At 40.4% G+C, this 18,366-nt stretch overlaps 2 protein-coding genes and 1 long non-coding RNA gene across 13 annotated transcripts in view; 2 read left to right on the top strand and 1 right to left on the bottom strand.

Moving 5' to 3' along the window:
* Window positions 1–31: 31 nt before the first annotated feature.
* Window positions 32–3,475, top strand: LOC129203988 (prolyl-tRNA synthetase associated domain-containing protein 1-like). Of its 4 annotated transcripts, none has more exons than XM_054819119.1 (3): window positions 32–49; window positions 84–127; window positions 3,038–3,475. In XM_054819119.1, the coding sequence occupies exons 1-3, from the start codon at window positions 37–39 to the stop codon at window positions 3,473–3,475; spliced, it is 495 nt and encodes a 164-aa protein (XP_054675094.1). In that variant the 5' UTR covers window positions 32–36. The 4 variants fall into 4 exon arrangements, with proteins under 4 accessions (XP_054675094.1, XP_054675091.1, XP_054675092.1 ...); XM_054819116.1 differs by adding an exon at window positions 1,874–2,268 and having other exon boundaries at window positions 42–127; XM_054819117.1 differs by lacking the exons at window positions 32–49; window positions 84–127 and adding exons at window positions 186–267; window positions 1,874–2,268.
* Window positions 3,476–3,836: 361 nt separating this feature from the next.
* Window positions 3,837–8,381, top strand: LOC129203989 (uncharacterized). Its single transcript, XR_008576238.1, has 2 exons — window positions 3,837–5,113; window positions 6,359–8,381. It is a non-coding gene; the product is annotated as an uncharacterized LOC129203989 (long non-coding RNA).
* CCDC88A (coiled-coil domain containing 88A) overlaps window positions 8,295–18,366 on the bottom strand; it is a 77,404-nt gene continuing 67,332 nt past the window's right edge. For 3 of the 8 annotated variants that reach the window (XM_054819113.1, XM_054819114.1, XM_054819115.1), the window contains 5 exons: window positions 18,036–18,116; window positions 16,313–16,578; window positions 14,155–14,644; window positions 9,903–10,002; window positions 8,295–9,350 (listed from right to left, as the gene is read on the bottom strand). In XM_054819113.1, the coding sequence (XP_054675088.1) occupies window positions 9,938–10,002; window positions 14,155–14,644; window positions 16,313–16,578; window positions 18,036–18,116 (902 nt within the window). In that variant the 3' untranslated portion in view covers window positions 8,295–9,350; window positions 9,903–9,937. Of the gene's footprint in view, window positions 9,351–9,902; window positions 10,003–13,514; window positions 14,645–16,312; window positions 16,579–18,035; window positions 18,117–18,266; window positions 18,324–18,366 lie in introns of those variants that run through there. The other 5 variants (XM_054819107.1, XM_054819109.1, XM_054819108.1 and 2 more) reach the window with 4 other exon arrangements.

Here is an 18,366-nt window from a genome sequence, read left to right as displayed (position 1 = left end):
GCCTCCCCTCACAGGACGGGGAGGAGATCTCACAGGATGGAGAGAGATTCCCTCACAGGATCGGGCGGGGGGGCGTGAAGATTTCCTCACAGGACGGAGGTCCCGAGCTGCGCTGCTGAAAACGCCGGTGACTTTTTTTGAGTTGTCCCTCATTCTAGGGTTTTGAATTTATTTTTTTTTAATGTGTGTGTATATATATATATAATTTGACATCTTTAAAATAATATCACTTAATAGGCTAGGAAAAAACATGGATGAGGAAGCTCTGTAAGTGTTTTTTGAAAAATCCTTAATGTTCCCTCATTAATGCCGTTTGTAAAACCCAGAGATAATCCCAGGTTACATCCTATGACATCCTTTAGCCTTGGGGTCCACTTGGGACAGCACCGCTTCCATAGTGATCTCCATTGGGCAGCTGCAAATTGCGTGTTATGAGTAATAACCGTAGTATCCTCTACATATGTTTGAGCTGTGTATTTGACACACTTTGCCCGTAATGCAGAACTTGCGGTAGTTCACACGGGTTTTCTGCGCACTTGCAAGAAAAATTTAGCATGCAAAACAGTCACCAGAGCTTACTGCAAATGTGCGTTTTGAGTTGATCTTCCATTGGATGCTGCCTGGAAATCTTTCTATGTGCTGCTGTAAGTCTCTGGGAATTAGCGTGGAATCGTATTTTATCCACATGTCTCTTAACCACAGATTCATACTGTTTTAATTTAAAGCTTTATTATAGGTTGCCTGTTTTTCTGAAGGGCAAACTGAAAGCAAGTCATTTCTGATGTCATAGATCAGGACGATGGTTTGGGTTGTAGAAATATTTTCTGCTTAACTATGGGGCCGTTAATCCTTGGCTTTACTAGTTGCAAGTTGCAATTCTTGATTAGTATTGGTTGCCTTTAAAAATTAACATTTGATTATGCAGTTTTCTCGTTTTAGGCAGTGTGCATAATTAATTGTTTGGTTTGATTTTTCTAACTTTGAATATTTCTTAATTAGCTCCTTATTTAGCAGCAACATTTTCAGCAAAACTGTATATAGGCAACAAGCTAGCACCTGAAATTACAATAAGCATGTATAAGAACAATTTAATTGGTACATATTTGAGAGAGATACCTGTTTTGAAACCAATATTTGAACAAAATACAGTTCACACTGGATGTGAAAACCTGTTGTATGTCAAAGCAATGTATTGTTTTAATGTCACTATTTGAGAAGGAAAGCGATTGCTTTAAGCAACATGAAAGATATTGAACTGTGGGAGGGGAGGTATGGGGAGTCATATGGAGAAGCGTTATGGAGGGTTTTGTTCTCCAGCTAGGTGAGGCAGGAGGGTGGCAGGAGGATGGAGCCCTAAGACGGGAGGGACAGCTGGCTCTGGATGGCAGGAGGATGGAGCCGTAAGACGGGAGGGACAGCTGGATTCTTCTGTCTCTTAAGAAGCAGCAAGCTCTGGTCTCTGGTGTGTCACAGACCACAGAACTCTGGAGACCCTCTCAGCCCTGGCTCAAGCAGGGTCAGAGGGAGCAGGCTGCCTGGGATCATGTCCCCTTGGGCTTTGAGCATCTCCACAGACAGAGACTTCACAGCCTCTCTGGGCATCCTGTTCCAGGGTTTGAGTTTAAGGCAAGGGCCTCAGCAACCGGCACCAAATTGCCCTGCTTTCAGTTTGACCCGATGGCCAAGGCTGCCAATTTTTTGAAGTGCATCCTGTGTGCACACACTTTAGATCTAAATTAGGAAAAAAAAAAACCTCCAAAAACTTCCGAAGTAAAAGTGTTACAGCAATAACGCATTCAGCCATTATATCCAGCCTGAAGCTTAGGGATTTTTTTCCTTACCAAAACCTATGGCAAATATATTCTATTTACAGCTCCCTTCGTGTTCAGAAACTGCCGACGGACCTGGTTCAGCGGCCGGTCCAGCCCTGTGCCCTCCACCAGGGCTGGCCGAGCTGCCAAGGATTCATCCCGGCCGACAGATCCCCCCGAGGGAGCCGGCCGGGCTGAGGCTGCCCGCACCGCAGCTCTCCCATAGCGGGAACTTCCACCGTGTAGCACGGACTCCGGGTTCCCACGCGAAGGGCGGGGTGTCATTTTAACGCCGCGGAAGGGCGCTGCCCGACGGAAGAGGCGGTGGTGGCTGTTGCCGCCCGCCCCTTCTGCCCGGCCCGGGACGGCGATGGCGGCGGCGCCGGAGCTGCGGGAGGCGCTGGCGCAGCGGCTGCGGGACTTGGGCATCGCCACGGTCACCGCCGAGCACCCCGAGGTAGGGGCCGCCGTCGCCACCGCCACCAACCTCTCCCCGCTGGCCTTGGCGCTGCCCTGGCCCCTGCCGAGCGGGCCGCGGCGGCAGCGTGCGGCCGCGGTGCATCTTGGCATCCTCCGCATCTTTTTTAAACGTGGAAATAGAATTCTATGTAGGAACACGACAGAAGAGGCTGCAGGGCTGTTTTAGGCATACGTGGTTTTTTTAGCATGATCAAGTATCAGTATGTAGTGTCAGACTTTGCATTTCTCGCTAGATAGACCTACAGATGCTGGGCCTGGCTGGTGGTTTTTGGGCCGTTTCCAACGACCCCACCAGGTTGTTCCCTCCCTCCGTGTTCCTGTCCCCTAGATCCCCCTTTGCCCCTCCAGTTCCCTGTCCAAGCTATGGCTCATCCACTTCTTCACCACAAAGTCACCAGTATCTAGGATGCTTTCCAACCTTTTTCTCACTCCTAGTTGAAAGTACACACAGCACATCAGTCTATCTGTGGTGGAGCTGCAAAAAGTGTTGCTGGGGCCTTTTTGCATTTTTAAAGTGTGATATTCTTGCTGTATATATGAGATAGAAATGATTCAGACAGTGTGCAGGAGCAGTATGTCACGATTTATTTGTGCTACTCTGAAAATTTCTTCATAAAAGGGTACAGTTTTTAGGCTGAGTATAACATTCAGTATTTTCTAAATATCTAACAAAAGATACCTGCCAGTACGCAACTAAAAGTCTAAGGGTATATGGAGCCTCACACTACACTGATTGTATTTTCCAGGTGTTCACTGTTGAGGAAATGATGCCTCATGTCCAACACATGAAAGGAGGTCACAGTAAAAACCTTTTTCTTAAAGACAAAAAGAAGAAAGGGTTCTGGCTGGTGACTGTTCTGCACAACAGGCAAATCAATTTAAATGATCTTGCTAAACAACTGGGCGTCGGAAGTGGAAACCTAAGATTTGCTGATGAAAACGCCATGCTGGAGAAGCTAAAAGTGGGCCAGGGCTGTGCGACACCCCTTGCCCTCTTCTGTGACCAGGGAGATGTGAGGTTTGTGCTGGATGCTGGCTTTCTGGAAGGCGGCCACGAAAAGGTGTATTTTCATCCAATGACAAATGCTGCAACCATGGGCTTAAGCCCCGACGACTTTTTGAAGTTCGTGAGATCAACAGGCCATGAGCCCATCGTCGTACATTTTGATGAAGACAGTAGGTAGATGAAGTTCACTTTTCTATTGCTAGGCATAGGTTTTGTAGAGCAAAACTGGTGAAAGTCTCATTACAAATAAAATTTGAAAAAAAACCAGGCTTACTCTCTTTTTTATGTTTTCAATTGTGTAAGTTTATATTGTATAATCTGGTGAGAAAAAAAATACTGTCTTCAAGTTATGGGAAGTTTAACAGAATATTTTTAAAAAGACAAGACACGTTTGCAATCTACCACTAAGTAACCAGTAAGTAGAAAAGGCATTATTTAAATAATGTTATAGTTTTTATTCATAAAATGGATAAACCCAGAACTTTTCCATGTGCGGTACTGGCCTTGAAGGTTTAAACTTAAAACAACATCATTAGGAAATAAGAAATTAACGTAGAAGTTATAATATATTTGTCAATACACACAGATGTCTAAATTGTGTACCTGTACCCATTTATCCCTTACTACACATTGCTTGATTTTTACCTAGAAAAACCCAACTTTGCTACCCTACAGAAGACTCGTTTGATTGTCTACGTTTTTAGTTGCATTTTGACTTTCACAGTGTCCTCCCCTTGGGAAAGGATTATTAAGTCTTCCGACTACTACTTGCCCCGTGAAGACAGGTGCGTGCCTCACCCCTTTCCACAGCCCCTCCTAAACTGGCAGAAGAGGAGGGAGCCATCTGACAGCAGATGGGGTGTGACCCCAGTACCAGCCTCTCTCCTGGCAGAAGAGCTTCAGGAATAATGTCACTGTGGGCTCCTGACCAGGTGTAGGGTGTCTGGGTGAGACCTGGGAGGACAGTTAATACAACCCGGAACTGCATTAACGTTTGTGCACAATTTCTACAGGTTCAGGAACCCATGAGGACGTGCATCTTCTCTGCTCCACTATGCCTTAACCAGCACCTACAGAAATGGAAAGAATGGCACAACAAGTAGCTGTATTTGAGCTTCTCCCTTCAGGGAGAACACTCGTCTGTGTGTTTAAGAGGAGGCCGATCTGGCTTTCAATAGATGATATCTATTTTGTATAGAAAAGTACCTACTATCACAAGACCAGCATATTCTCAATGTTAACCTTCTAATCTAATTCCTTCTCCTCCTCTCTCCTGCCTAAATGAATAAAACCCCCTTCAAACAGCTTGTGTGTCGAAGACAGAAGCAGCAGAAACTCCACAAAGTCCAGCAAGTGTACTGTGGCAATGAGTACCCACACAAAACCCAGAGACGGGCATAGTGAAAGTAAGGGACAAAAATCTGAAGGTGATGGGGAAGAGGGCTTTTGAACACAGCTGAACCGAAATGTCACGTACAAACTGCCTAAAGGCAAGCAATTGTGTTAACACGAGCTGAGACAGAATGGAAATAAAATTCTACAGAATGAACAACTACCATTAACTGAGTGAGAAAAAGCATCCTCTAGGGCAAGGCAAGTTACTTCACAAACATCCTTACCACGGCTTCCTTCATTTCTGAAGGATTTGGCACCTGATCTCAGAGAGGTGAGCTTAATGACAGAATACTTCACAGTACAGCAGTTCTCCCCGCCACCTTAGGAGGGCACAAACCGACCCCTGGCAGTCCTCTCAAATGGAAAAGGACTCACCTAAAAATGTTGAAGCTATAGGAAGAGTCACTCAAAGGATGTCCAGGTATGTGTGATTTTCTATTTGTCATTAAGACTGAAAGGAACAGCTGGTATTTGGGAATACTGGGTTGATTAATGAACTCTGGATTGACAAATGCATTACTAAATGAGATGTTAAGATAACAGTCCGACACGTCTTTACAATTTATCTTGCCCTCTGCTTGCCACTCACTCTCCCTCCCCTTTAAGGTTTCCTCTTTGTGGTACCCCAAAATCCCTTCTCACTTAAAAAATAATATTGACTTGTCAAGGTTTTTCCATCCAGAAAGCTTTAAATGTGAAAAATTGTTCAAAAGACATGTGCACAATAGCAGTTTGCAATGCTTCATGAATCTTAAAATCTGTGCTACCTAAAATTTAACTACCTTTGTCCTCAGAAGAGATTCTAAGACTTGTCTTGGCAAAAATAACGACCAAGCAAAAGCAAAGTGTTAAATACTACATTTGGCAAATCTATAATGATTTTTGTATTTACTTATGAAATTAGTGTCTCTTTAAAATTTTAAATAATATCAAAATAGTGTATAGTTAAAAGCTACGCAAGTCTACGCAAATAAATGACACAAAACAAACTATACACTGTCCAGAAAAATTCTGCTACAGTTTTATCGGTTTCCTTCCGAAAGAAACACTCACTGAACACATCACCAACTGACCACAATGCCATTACTTAACACCAATATCCTTCCAGTAACATCAGTTTCCAGAAAAAAGTGTGTATAAATGTACACACAAAATAAGAATAAAAATTATTTGGTTTGGCATTTTAATAACATCGTTAATAAATGTATACAATGGCAAACATTAAAAAATCAATATGTAAAGGAAATTACAGTTTTAAATAAGAGCTTTTTAAGTTTTGTTTCACACCTAGGTACATTCCTTTAAGGCAGTTTTATTAATATCAAAGCATTATTTACATATACATTATCACCTAACTAAAAATGATACACGAGCTCCTTTGTTGAGGCTGCATCATGTCTTGGGAAAAGTTTAGAAATAATACATGTTGGGAATGTTACTAAGTCCTCAGCAAACTATCAGAAAAGGAAATAAAAAATATACATTATATAGTACTACAACCTCTTCTGTAATCTTGAACTAGCAGTGACAGATTTGGCAAGTCTTGCGGTAAAAAGCTGTGTGTACTCTTGTTGTACACTGACAGCCGCTGTGGTCTTCCCCTGGGAGTTGGCGTTTCAGGAAATGTGAGGCAGCTCCCAAATTAAACTTACATTTTTGTTTTAAGGGCACAGACTGGAAAGATGAAGGAAAAAGAAAATGATCCCACTCCAGCCTCTGTACTGATGGAGACAAAGTGGCTCAAAACCTGGCTGCAGCGGCAGAGGGGCACTAGCCAGGACCCCGGCACACAAACCTGACCTGCGCCAGGCTCTGACCTAGCGGGACCAATCCTGCCCCCAAACTCCTGCTGAGTCTGTCCTACAAGGGAATGTCGCTCAGGGTTTGGGATGAGGGGCTTCGCTTCTGACACGCCTTATCCATTAAACAGCAACTGTGAAGTTTATGACTACGCCCTGGCTGTGACTGCACAGCTCCCGGCAGAGAAGCATGTGCCAGGCAGCCACGGCAATGCACCGCTCTTGCCCAATTCCCAGGGTCTCACAGAATCTACCTCAACACGCGCAACTGCTCAGACTCCGTCAATACAAACAGCATTTGGCACTACGAGTTTCAATCTGTTAATTCAAGACACGCATGTTCTTCTAAAAATAGTAATGCTACTAAACAGTTAGGGTTTAATGCTTTGAAGTGCATCAGTCCTCTGTTGTTAGAGCCAGGAGAACTCTGTCACAATCAGACCCTGAAACGAGCTTGAAAATATAATTTCCCTAATATTTATGGTATTTCACTTCTTTCATAACAGCTTTGCCTTTAGTAAGGGCTACCGGCATTCCAGATTGCATCTTTGCCTACGAAATTCTGTAAAGGCAACTCTTCCTTCAGTCCATATGGCTCTGCCTATACTGCGGTACAAGAACAGCCCAGAAACCAGGCACAGCACCCAATTCTTACTGTGTTGAGTACTTTTCTCCTACAGCGTGTCGGGGTTCTGCCTGTCTCACCTGGCATTGGGGGAGAAACTCAGCTGCGCCCTGAGCTTTGAGTACACACAGGAACACTCAGATTACCTGTCTAGGGGTGTACAGCCTGAGACACCACACCTCTTCTAGCCATCCCACCCACCCTGCCGGTGACATCGCGTAGCTGTCGTTGCAGTGTCGGGAATGCCTGAATCCTTCTCAAAACCCTCATAGTATCAGTTACCACATGGGAAATTACTCCAAATGCAACTGAGCTCAGGCTGCTTACAAAAAAAACTGTGGAGCTGGATTTCTGGAGTGCTCTGGGCTTCAGATTGCTCCTGGGATTGCTAATCTATGTCAATACTCTGCGAAAATCACCATGCTTCCTCTGAAATTGGTGAAAATTCTATGAAAATCTTGACGCTGAGAATAAGGGACCAGAAATGGATGCTAGTATGAGTTGGTAATTAAAATAAACCAATCATTTTAATGAAATGCCAGAAACTTCCTCAGAGGAAGAATGGCAATTCTATATAATGGAAAGCTGCCAAATTGGTCCTATTTTCAATTAAGGAAAAAAAAAGTTTAAATTCTCTGTGAAAACAATCCCAGGCTAAACCAAGTGTTCATATTGTAAAACCAAAATATTCTGTTTGGATCTAGATCTTTTAGCACATTTTATTAGAAAAAGTATTTCAGAAGGAAGTAACTTTAAGAAAAAAAACCCCAAGAAAATATCCTCTTCTAAAGCTTATTGGTCTTTCCTCTTTTTGACAAAATTCCAATAAAATAATAATTTCAAAAAGACTTGCCAGTTTGCTTTTGAATCTGTTGAACTGCATTCTCTTTCCAGTGAAAAATGATTCTGGTCCAAATGTCTCTGACAGCTTGAGAGTTTGTAAACGATCAAACCCATGAGCCTCAGGAAACGAGTCGTTAAGTTGTTGAAGCTGACCCACGTGAATGGAGGCAGCCATAGGTAGAAGTTGGAAGCGGGACACTAGGAGGTTATACAGTTAACGTAACCCTTTAGAGCAGGAATGTGAACGTACTGATTGATTTGTAATTAAATAAAATTATGGTAACTCATTTTGAGTCTGCTTATAAATTCATGTACACTTCTCCTGAGCTCTCTGCAAATGTCTTCCAGACAACAAATGTATGCAACCACTGAATGTACCAGTAACATTTGTTGGCTTTAATAAAAATCAATAATGAACAAAACGTTTCTTACTAATAAAAGGTAACCTTCAGGGGAACTGATTGTAAAATGCATCTGATATTATTTACATTTCTTTTTGCCATCAAGAAACCTCCTAAGCGACAATCAGCTCATGTCAAAAGACAATTAAAAAAAAAAAATCAGTCGATACACAAACATCATGAGACAGTCTTATCCTGGAAATGCCACTTGTTGAAAACAGCCTTATATTAAAGTTATAGAAAAATCATACCTGGCAATTTCCTGTCAGAAACATCCGAACATATATACGCAGAATAACTTGGGAATGTGAAAAACACAAATGACAAACAATTTCTATATAATACGATTATCCCATGACTCCCACTTTTGTTAGTTATGGAACTTTTTCATGTAGGTAAACAATTTTTTCTCTTGCAGTATGCAACAAAAATCAGCATAAACTTTTTAAAGAGCAATTTCATGCAGATTATGCTAACCAAATAAGGCCGTGAAGTGCCAGCAAGCTGTGAGGTTTTTGTACCTGTATATACAGTCATTTTCAACAAAATACTACAGCATTTATTTGAGATTTACAGAAGTAAATATAAACTGCTAGTTAGGGGTTTTTTGGCTAATTATTAGCAGAAGCTTAAGCAAATCAGTGGCTAATGTCATAAACAGAAGATGAAAGAAGGTTTGTTTTTTTTTTTCCTGGAGTAATTCTTGAGACCTTGGTCCTTAGGGAGATGAGAACTGTCCTTTATTCAGTAGATCTTAACAGTGCAATGTGCAATAATTCCTAAGACCATCTACAAATTTTCGGCAGTAGACTCCGGTAGAGCTCCTTGATTCAAGGAAGGAAGGTAGGTAGGTTTTTTATTTCTCGCCTGCTCTAGTCACGAAGAACGTAAAAAAATTCCCTTAATTTTTATTAATGATTCCTACAGTCGCTGTCTTGTTACTTCAGATATAAAGGCTTCACACTGAGATACTGAAGGACACTTTTCTCTCTGTGTTCAGTTGGAAGGCAGAAAGAGAAAAGAACATAAGAAAAGCTTCAAGTGTAGAAATGTAAAACACAGAGTTAAGTCACTAACAGAACTAACAGCACTAATAGCATGCGTCAAAGATGTTTTAATGAAGTCAAGAGAAGGACAGAATGCCAAAGACAAGCTTTATAAAAAGGCAGCTTCCTTGTAGCACAGAATACATGTTTTGTTAAACTCTTCTTTTAGATTTATCTGTCCCTTTCTAAGGACTGACTTCAATGTTACTTCTTAATGTGATTTCTTTGAATTTTCTTCTTCAACAGCTTTGAAAAACACAAATAAATGTAATTTTTATAGGCAAAAGGCTAAACGGGATGAAGTCCCCTGCCTACACAGGCAAAATAACTGCTGTAAACTGACCTGTCCTGGCTTAACTAATAAGCAAGATAGAAGCCAGTTAAGCAAGCAGTATTGACATCTGGTTAATGCAAAGTGCACTTGTTCTTACAGGTAATGCTGTTAGTTTGTTGTAAATGAAATTAATCTCATTTACGTTTTGGGCAGGAAACTCACCACTTGGCCCACATCTCATGTAGTGGGTAATAGAATTAGGAGCTTTGTTGCTCCCTAGACCTGCTTTTTGAATTTCTGCTTTCTGGGATAGCTTCCACATCTGCAGAGAAAAGCATTTCACGTTATTCATTGTGTTTATCAGGACATGAAAAAAACCCTCATGCATTAAAATACATTCTACTTATTAGTAGAGCAAAAGGATATATAAACACCTTTTTTAGAGGAAAGGACAGAGGAGAGGGATAGAAGAAACTCACTGGAAAGGCCTACTCATTAAAATTCATCTTAGCATTTAGAGTAACCAGGTATTTTCAAAGTCACAATCAGATATACGTAACTTTTAGATACACTAACCCTAAATTTCTGCCTGTATGAAAAGGAAAAACAATCGGATGTAATCAGGGCTGACTGAACCCAGCACGGAACGTAACTCATCTTTGCACTTTTTACCTGCTATACATTGACAGAAATGTTGGCATTCAGTTCCACAAACCAGAAAACTACCTTTGCATGCAACAGCCTGAGCGTGCAAAATGCAGTATCTGAATTCACTGTTCACTTAAAGCAAAGCATCAAGCAAACCTTTCACTGCAAGCAAATGATTGACCCCAACAACAAAACCTTTTTTTCACCAGCAGCCACATATTTAGTGTTTAGAATTACCATGCAGAGTCCTAACTTCTGATTTTTAAAGGCAGCAGGGACCAAGGAAAGAGCAAGCGCAGCGAGTGTTTTACAGTCAGCCAGTGATTGGGTCCGAAAGGAATTTCCCAGATCCTTCCACTAGTTGAGCACAGACCGAAAGAGACATCCATGGTGTATGTATTGTTAGAGTGTAAAGACCAAAAAGGGAGGAAAAATAATCCTCTACATGAAAACATTTGTTTTCTTTCATATATAATAAACAAATGTTGACAATTCCTTTTCAGAGACTTTATAAAGTCTCCAGCAGCGCGCTGCTGCAGCTGAACTCGATGGAGCAAAAATAGGAGCACAAAAAGTCCTTAACCTCAGAACTGAAATTTAATTCATTACAAATTTATAAAACAACGCAAAATAGCAGCCTGAGCTGGACATGGTTCGTCTGTAACTTCCACCAAGGATCCGAGACATGAGTGTTCAGAGACACTAACACTCAGTTATACTGAAGGTCTTTGCGTTTAAGAGAGAAGCTGTTTTAATGCTGCCCCCCACTAAGGTAAAACACAGGCTAAAAAGACATTAAATATCAGGCATAAATACTCACTGTCAGATCTGGTTTGTATGTGACAGCTTAGTGCTGTGAAAAGAAATTAAACAATGCAAACTGAAGTGCCCCATAGGCACTGGCTGGAAAAAAATGTATTTTGTTGCCTTGACAGCAAGCTTTAACATCGCTCTGCAGGGGGAACCTCCAACATTTCTCTTTAGACCTTGGCCTTGCTCACCATTACAATCAGGGTTCAGTGGTCATGCTGGAGAGCTCGTTATACACGCATCTGGAGACAATACTGGGATTTTTTGTAGCTGCAACAGTCTAAGGACCTAAGCAAATTAGGCTGGCAAATAAGGTAACAGCATGCCTGGAAGCTTAGCCGGTTTCTCAAACAATAGCAGTTGATCTAAGTAGAAGATACTACCCCCATTACAAACCTTCTTCTGATCGTAACAAGCAGCCTCACTGCAAGACGCAGGCTTGCAATCAGTGAAGAAAAATACAGATACTGATAGCACAGTATGGGTTTATAGTAAGTACTCTCAGAGCTAACGAGATTTTCTCTACACTTCCTTAAATAACTTGCAAAATGTGTTATGTGCACGTCCGTTCGGATAGCAGCACTGTTCGATTCCAAGCTAATCCAAACACATGTCCAGATCAATGGAAATGAAGTCAAATGACATGACCCAAGGTCAGCACACTGATCTCGCTCTGTGAGTAAATGCGCGTGAAATTAAGATTATATTTCAGATTTGGGTTTGCTTTTTTTTTTTTTAAACAGTGAGACAATTCTAGAGGGAATACAGCAAGAACTAAGAACATGCTGCGAACAACACTGAAGAGAAGTGAGAAATTTATCAGCCCAACAGTAACGGATGCCCGCAGACACAGCAAAGGATGGCTGCTTGACGTTTTGAAACAGTAATTCTACCGTCCACAGAATGTCTCTGAGACATCCAGTCTTCTCCCCTCACTCCTTTTCCCCAGGGAAACGTGGGACGCCTGCTGCTCTTCCCTGAGGAGCCCTGTATTTGCAGCACTTTTACCCCTCCCTACTTAAATACTACGGAATTAAAGTTCGACCCACACAGCGGTACCGCAACTGCCACAAAACTGCTAGCAAAATAAATTCAACTGTAAAAATCAGAATATGATATTCATTATTTTCAATATTTATTTTCAATTTTAAGTATTTTTCCTCTAGTTATATTTTCATTCAGATTTTTTATAGCGTGCATAGTTTTGGCCTACAATAACTGTCAGTAACTATTTCCTCTTGCAGAAAAGTCCTAATGTCTAAAGCCTCATGTAATTATAGTTTAAGTATGATACAATTTTAAACTCTGTTTATATTCACAATTAAGAAGTTTCAAGCAATTGCAGAGACAGTAGCATATTGAGTAATTACTTTTCAACAGTTCTCTTTAGCTGGTCATCTAGGCTTTAATGAGTTGTTCCTATACTACCATAACCTTGTAAGCATTTTTTTATTATTTTCTTTTATTTAACTGTGTTAATTTAACAGTTTTCCTGTTATTTTTTTTTTTACACATCTTGTTTTCTATTGTATTAGTGTTACTTCTATTAAGAAGAAAAAAAAAATGTATTTCCACCATAATCAATACAGGTTTTTATTACCACACATCACAAGGAGTCTCCTGTAAACTGTTATTTGACTCCTAATAAAACCGTACACTTCACATTTGGACACCAGACGTGGAAAGACAAAGCATACAAAAGGGAAAAGGTGGAAAGGGTCATTTTTTTTCATTACGAGTCCTGCATATCATGTGACTATTACCTCTCCATAAGAATTATCATTTGTGTTTAGGATTACAAATGGTCTTTGTATTTAGTAATGTTCAAATATTTTAGTAAGTATGAACTGTAATTCATATTTATTGTGCAGGCTAGAGGCACTGAATTATTGGGCTGTAACTTGTGTAACGTGCATTTATGCCAGGACGTGGCATAAACGAGAAGGGTAAGACGCTGAAATCTCTCTAAATGCTTCATTAGTAACTCAATTTTGAAAGAAGGGAGGGAAAAGTATTTTTACTCCAAATACAAAATCAATGTGTTACTGACACATCTGAAAGCACAACACTGATACAACTGTAAAGTACGGTCTTTGTGTCGGAAAGTATGGTGTTCACCGAGCCATTTTTGGCAATGCAGCATGCAGTTGGTTTGACATGCATTCAGTAATGGACAGGAAAAAACCAAAATATTTGTAATGCTTGACAAATATAGCTTGTATTATAAAGGCATGCAAAAATATATACAGTGCAATTAATGTTTCATGCAAACTTTGGTGAGGTTACAATTTTACATTCGAACATGCTGGAGTACACAACTGAGCCCTATGCCGTTGTTCTTGCAAAACAACCACCCACAGATCTAACATGGAATTGTTTGTTTGTTGTAATGAAATTTTCTCTAAATCCAGTGGACAATGAGAACACCACCTGTATGTCATATTGGAGTGTGTGTATATATATAGGATAATACAACTTCTTTATCAAACACAACCATACTCATACCACACAGTTTTATTATCTTCAGAAACGAGGAGCGGGGATTCAGCCTCACTAGTGTTTACGGAGGTGGCAGGAACAAATTCACTAGTCGGAACTGACCATAGGTCACCACGGTCAGATTTCTGATTAGCAGAAGGCTGCTCTTGATTTTTCGGTACAGATCTAAATGCTGACATATTTGCCTGATCAGTCAGTTTTGATGTAGATCTTTGAGGCAATCCACTTATATTACTAACTAATTCTGTGTTAAGGGATAAAAAAGGCTGAGCCACAGTAAGGGATCCTGTGCTGTCATTACCAGATACACTGACTTTCTCATTAAAGACATTTGTGCTTAGCAAAGTTCTCTCACGGAAATTTGACCTTTCCATCCTTGAAGTCTTAGGCACATCAGAGTTACATCCTAAATTACGTGGTTTAACTGTATTAGCTGCATCGCTTTGTGGAACACAATCTACTCTGTAAGCCACACAGTGAAAAAAATGAGAGGATAACTGGTGTGCTGAGTACTCACTAGAGGTTGATGGAACGCTTCTGTCAGCGGTGGATGGTGCTGGATCAACCGATACAGGTTGCCTACTGTCCTTAGACAAAAAATCGTGAATGCTCGTCCTTCGAGTGGTTCCTTCTGCCGTAGAAATCACGCTGCTTGCACGAGGTAAGGTAGCATAAGGATTGCAATCTCTTGATTGTCGCTGTGATACAGTCGCTTGTATCTTGTCTTTAACGGATTTGGCCTTTCCTTGAGTGCCTGATGTAAATTTTATTGGAGAGCTAGTAAAGAAGGTATCTTCAGTTTTACGAAGGCTGGGCCTTACAAGTTGCTCTGGTTTAAAGGATCGTCCATCTGAGAATTCAATTGTATTTTTTACACTTAATGATCTCACAATACCACAACCGGTGGACGGCTGTTTTCTTAGCTTCTCCTTTCCTGTCAGCTCTGCAGACTCAGATAAGCTTTTCATGACTTCATCTAAAAGATTCTCTTCACTTGTAGATTTCGTCTGTCAAAAAAATGAAACATCTTACACGTTTATAAATTGTAATTTTGACATCTCTTAAGCAATCTTGGTGGACATAAATGAAAAAATTCTAAAAAGTTTTGTTTTTTTATTTCTCCAATCCAGAAGCGGTATTAAACATTTATGGTATATACTCATGAGTTTTCTGTACAGCTTACAAGCAAGTACTTTGAAAACCATGTCAGACAGATCACAACTATCTAAAATTAGTTCCTGTAGTACTGATTAATTCAACAAATCAGATCATCAAAACTTCAAGTTCATCTTCTCACTCACTTGCCCTCTGCCATCAGTCATCAGGACTTCCTAAGCAATTTCATATGGACTAGTATTTTAACTTACACTAATCATCTAGAGCTAAAAGCTTAAATTTTCTCCATACACCCAATTAAAGACAAAAAAAAATCTCAGAGTAATACAAAACACATAACCTTTAGGCACTCGTGGTGCCTAAATTTGGACTGGCCAGTTCCCAATTTTTTTTTCTTTTTGGAGAAAAGACTTCAGAGCTACGAAAAAAAAAGTTGAAGTGAATACTATTCACACTCAGCGGAGAAAGACTGCAGTCTTTCTTCAAAATGGTGAAAGAGACAATTTGGAAAGAATTAAGAGCATCAAGGAGATGTTCTGGCAGAAGACTGGAAAGAGACCTCTTGAATCCCCCTCTAACCTCAATGATTCTGTGATGCTATGAAAGGGATTCTGTGATTCATGAACAGCAGTGGACCAGACTTGATGACTCGGGTGGCTTCTTTTATTTCTACTGCCTGAAGAGTATTGTCTAATGCTTAAAAAGAAAAAAATCCAGAGAGACCACAGGTGCGAGGTCATTTTAAGTATCTAACAAAAAATCCAGAAACTTAGCCCAGACTCAAGTCGTTACCCCAGACTGCCCCAACCGATTCAGCTGTGAATGTCTATTTTTCAATTTCGGTTGTATGGTTAAAAATAGACGGAAGATGGTCCTTACTCTTGATAGGCCCTAGTCACAGCCACTGGCCTGCTTTATCCTAGAGCACTTCTAGGCTTCAGAAAGATCTACTCAAGAACTAGTGATGGAGAAACTGGAATATAGCAGAGACAAGGTGATTTGGGGCTTCTAACAAGCTGTCACCCATTTAAAGAAACATTCTCTTTGTCTTATTCTTCTCGGATTTCAATGAGCTCCAAGGTCAGGGTTTTTTGCCCAGTAGAGTTAAAAAGATGAAACTGAAGCAGACAAGTCTCTCCCCAGGCAATGAAGTAAAGCATCTTCCTTCCTGGTGATGCAAGACAGACCTGACAACTGCTCTTACTGAAGACAGCGGCTGAACTGGAAGAAGAACAGTAAACCTGCTTTGAGTGTACGGCCTTCCCTCAGCACTCTGAGGAGCCTGCCATGCAGCAGCGCACTGGACAATTTTGTGCGGCAGAGATGGACTTTCTTACCTAATTCAGTGATCCGGAAGGGGTCAAGCTGTGAAATTCCAAATGAATTTTGTGTGTGATACAGCAAGTACAGTTTATCGGGATACTGTCTACACTACTTCTTAATGCAGGTGTAACCAGTATCTGCACAAAGGTTTAAAGCAATTCTACTCACTCTAAGTCTGCTATTAATTCTGTGCCCATATGTTGGAAAATACGTGCTGAAATATTTTTTAAACTAACCTCACTTGAGGTACTCTTGTTGCTTTCTTCTAAAAACTGTTGCAGGGTAACAACTTCACTGCCAGGAGAACCGGTTTTGAGGTGTTTTCCGCGACTATCCAGTGTTTCAGGCGTTCGTTGCTGGAGCACGGGACTAGACCTCGTGTGACCTTTCAAATACTGAATGGGGCTGCTGCTGCTGCTAGACCAAGCCTCGTGTTCGTGTAGCAGACTAAATTCTCCACTGCTGTGACTCTGTGGCCTGCTTTGATTGTTAACTGCACCTGCTTTTGGGGTAAATGGGAAGAAGTATTCCACAAGAAAAAATACGTGAAAGCCGTTAAACAGTATAACCTTACTCAAATCTGGAACATTATCAGATTCAATTAACAATAATTCTATTTAAAACACTAAAAAATCCAGTTGTCCTTTTTTTACTTTAACCAAGCATAGTATTAATACAATTGTCCTCCCCGACTTACCTCTTACCGCTCTTTAACCATGACACGATAGCTTTTGAATAAAAAACCCCCACCTTTCACTTGCAATCTGGGCCTCCACCTACATAATACTATATTCCAAGAGGCTAAAGACATGCCTCTGGTCTTGTTCAGCATCACTGTGGGCGCACACTCTAGTATACTACTGACGAGTTTTACATTAAATGAAATACAAAGGATGGAATGGAAAGAAAATATTTTCTCCAACATAGTTCTTCAACAAGAACTATTTAGGAATGATGCTTCTCCAACAGCTTCTGCCATTACTTCTGGTTTACTACAACTGTGACCTTAAAGAAGCATATGGCATTAAATGCAAACTAAATTCCACAACACCGATTCTTTTTATTTTTCAATAATTGTGAACCGCTTAAAAAAATACCGATGAATAATCAAGTATTTCCTACTTCATGTTACTCCTAAGAAATGAAATTGTTTGAAGAAAGATAAATTGTTTGCAACAGAAATTTCTAATACTGTATACAAACTGGGGCAAGGAATATCACAAAGAATCTTTTACAGAAGGGAGCAGACAGAAAAGAAACATATAAAAATTTTAAGCTAGCATTCCTCTCTAAATTTCCAAACAGATACTGTTTTAATTTAACAAATGCAAGCCATGAGTATTACGTGAAGTCTTGAGCTGGCAGTGTTCTAGTCTAGTACATACCGTGGTCTCCAGCTAGAATGGCCACTACAAACAAAAAGGTATTGAGACTCATAACAGATGAAATTTAGAGAATATTGTTAAATCCAGGAACGTTATTAATCTTTTAAAAACAAAATACAAAACTTTTCAGGATGGTATCACATATGCCATTCTGTCTGGTTTGTGTTGTACACTATGGAGTTTTTCAGCAGCAATGCACATGTAGCAGGATGCTAGGAGAAAAAAAATGCAGCAACTTCTCTGCTTAAAAATAAGCGATTTTCAAGTCATTTGGGGGGAATTCCTATTTTGTAATGTTGTTACTTGGATTTGGTTTGGTTTAAAAGAGTTTGAAACTTACATACTAATATCACCCTTGCAACATTTAGTGAAAACATAAGTTCTGTTAATACTTGTATCCGTTCCAGATTTGGGGCATGAAGGCTACAAAATGCTTAAAGAAAAACATGCTGTAGTGTGTTGTGGGAATTTTGGGGTTTTTTTTGTTGCTGTTCTTTTTTAGTAACCTATAGAGATGAGCTCAGAGAGAAAATAATGGGAATGAAGCATGTATGTAAATTCACCTACAGCATACCTTTGACTTCATGGAGTGAAGCATTGTTATTGCTATTGCTAGTGGATGTTCTGCCACTATCAAGGCTGGCTGGTCTGGAAGCTAAATGGAAAATTAGGAGACATCTTGATGAACAAAATTTGAGCAGATGACACGGTACCTTTACATTCTGATCACAGAATGCTCAGAGGCAGGAATCATGCACTATTTCACAGGCTGAGCATGCCCATTGTCAACAAAGTGGTTTCTTACAGATCAGAAAGCGAAGGGATTTCCAGGCAGTCCAAGAGGACACTTTAGAAAAGGGCACTACAGGAATAGTAAGGTGCAAGGGAGAGGGAAAGAGAAATAG

The sequence above is a fragment of the Grus americana genome, chromosome 3, assembly GCF_028858705.1.
Source record: "Grus americana isolate bGruAme1 chromosome 3, bGruAme1.mat, whole genome shotgun sequence".
Taxonomy (NCBI): Eukaryota; Metazoa; Chordata; class Aves; order Gruiformes; family Gruidae; genus Grus; species Grus americana.
The sequence above is the reverse complement of the archived record's forward strand: the minus strand, read 5'-3'. Positions and strand labels throughout refer to the sequence as shown.

Excerpts from the sequence above, each read along its gene's own strand:
- LOC129203988 (XM_054819116.1), top strand. The coding sequence starts at position 2,182 with ATGGCGGCGGCGCCGGAGCTGCGGGAGGCGCTGGCGCAGCGGCTGCGG. Across the intron at positions 2,269-3,037 it reads TCACCGCCGAGCACCCCGAG|GTGTTCACTGTTGAGGAAAT; the intron begins GTAGGGGCCGCC and ends TGTATTTTCCAG.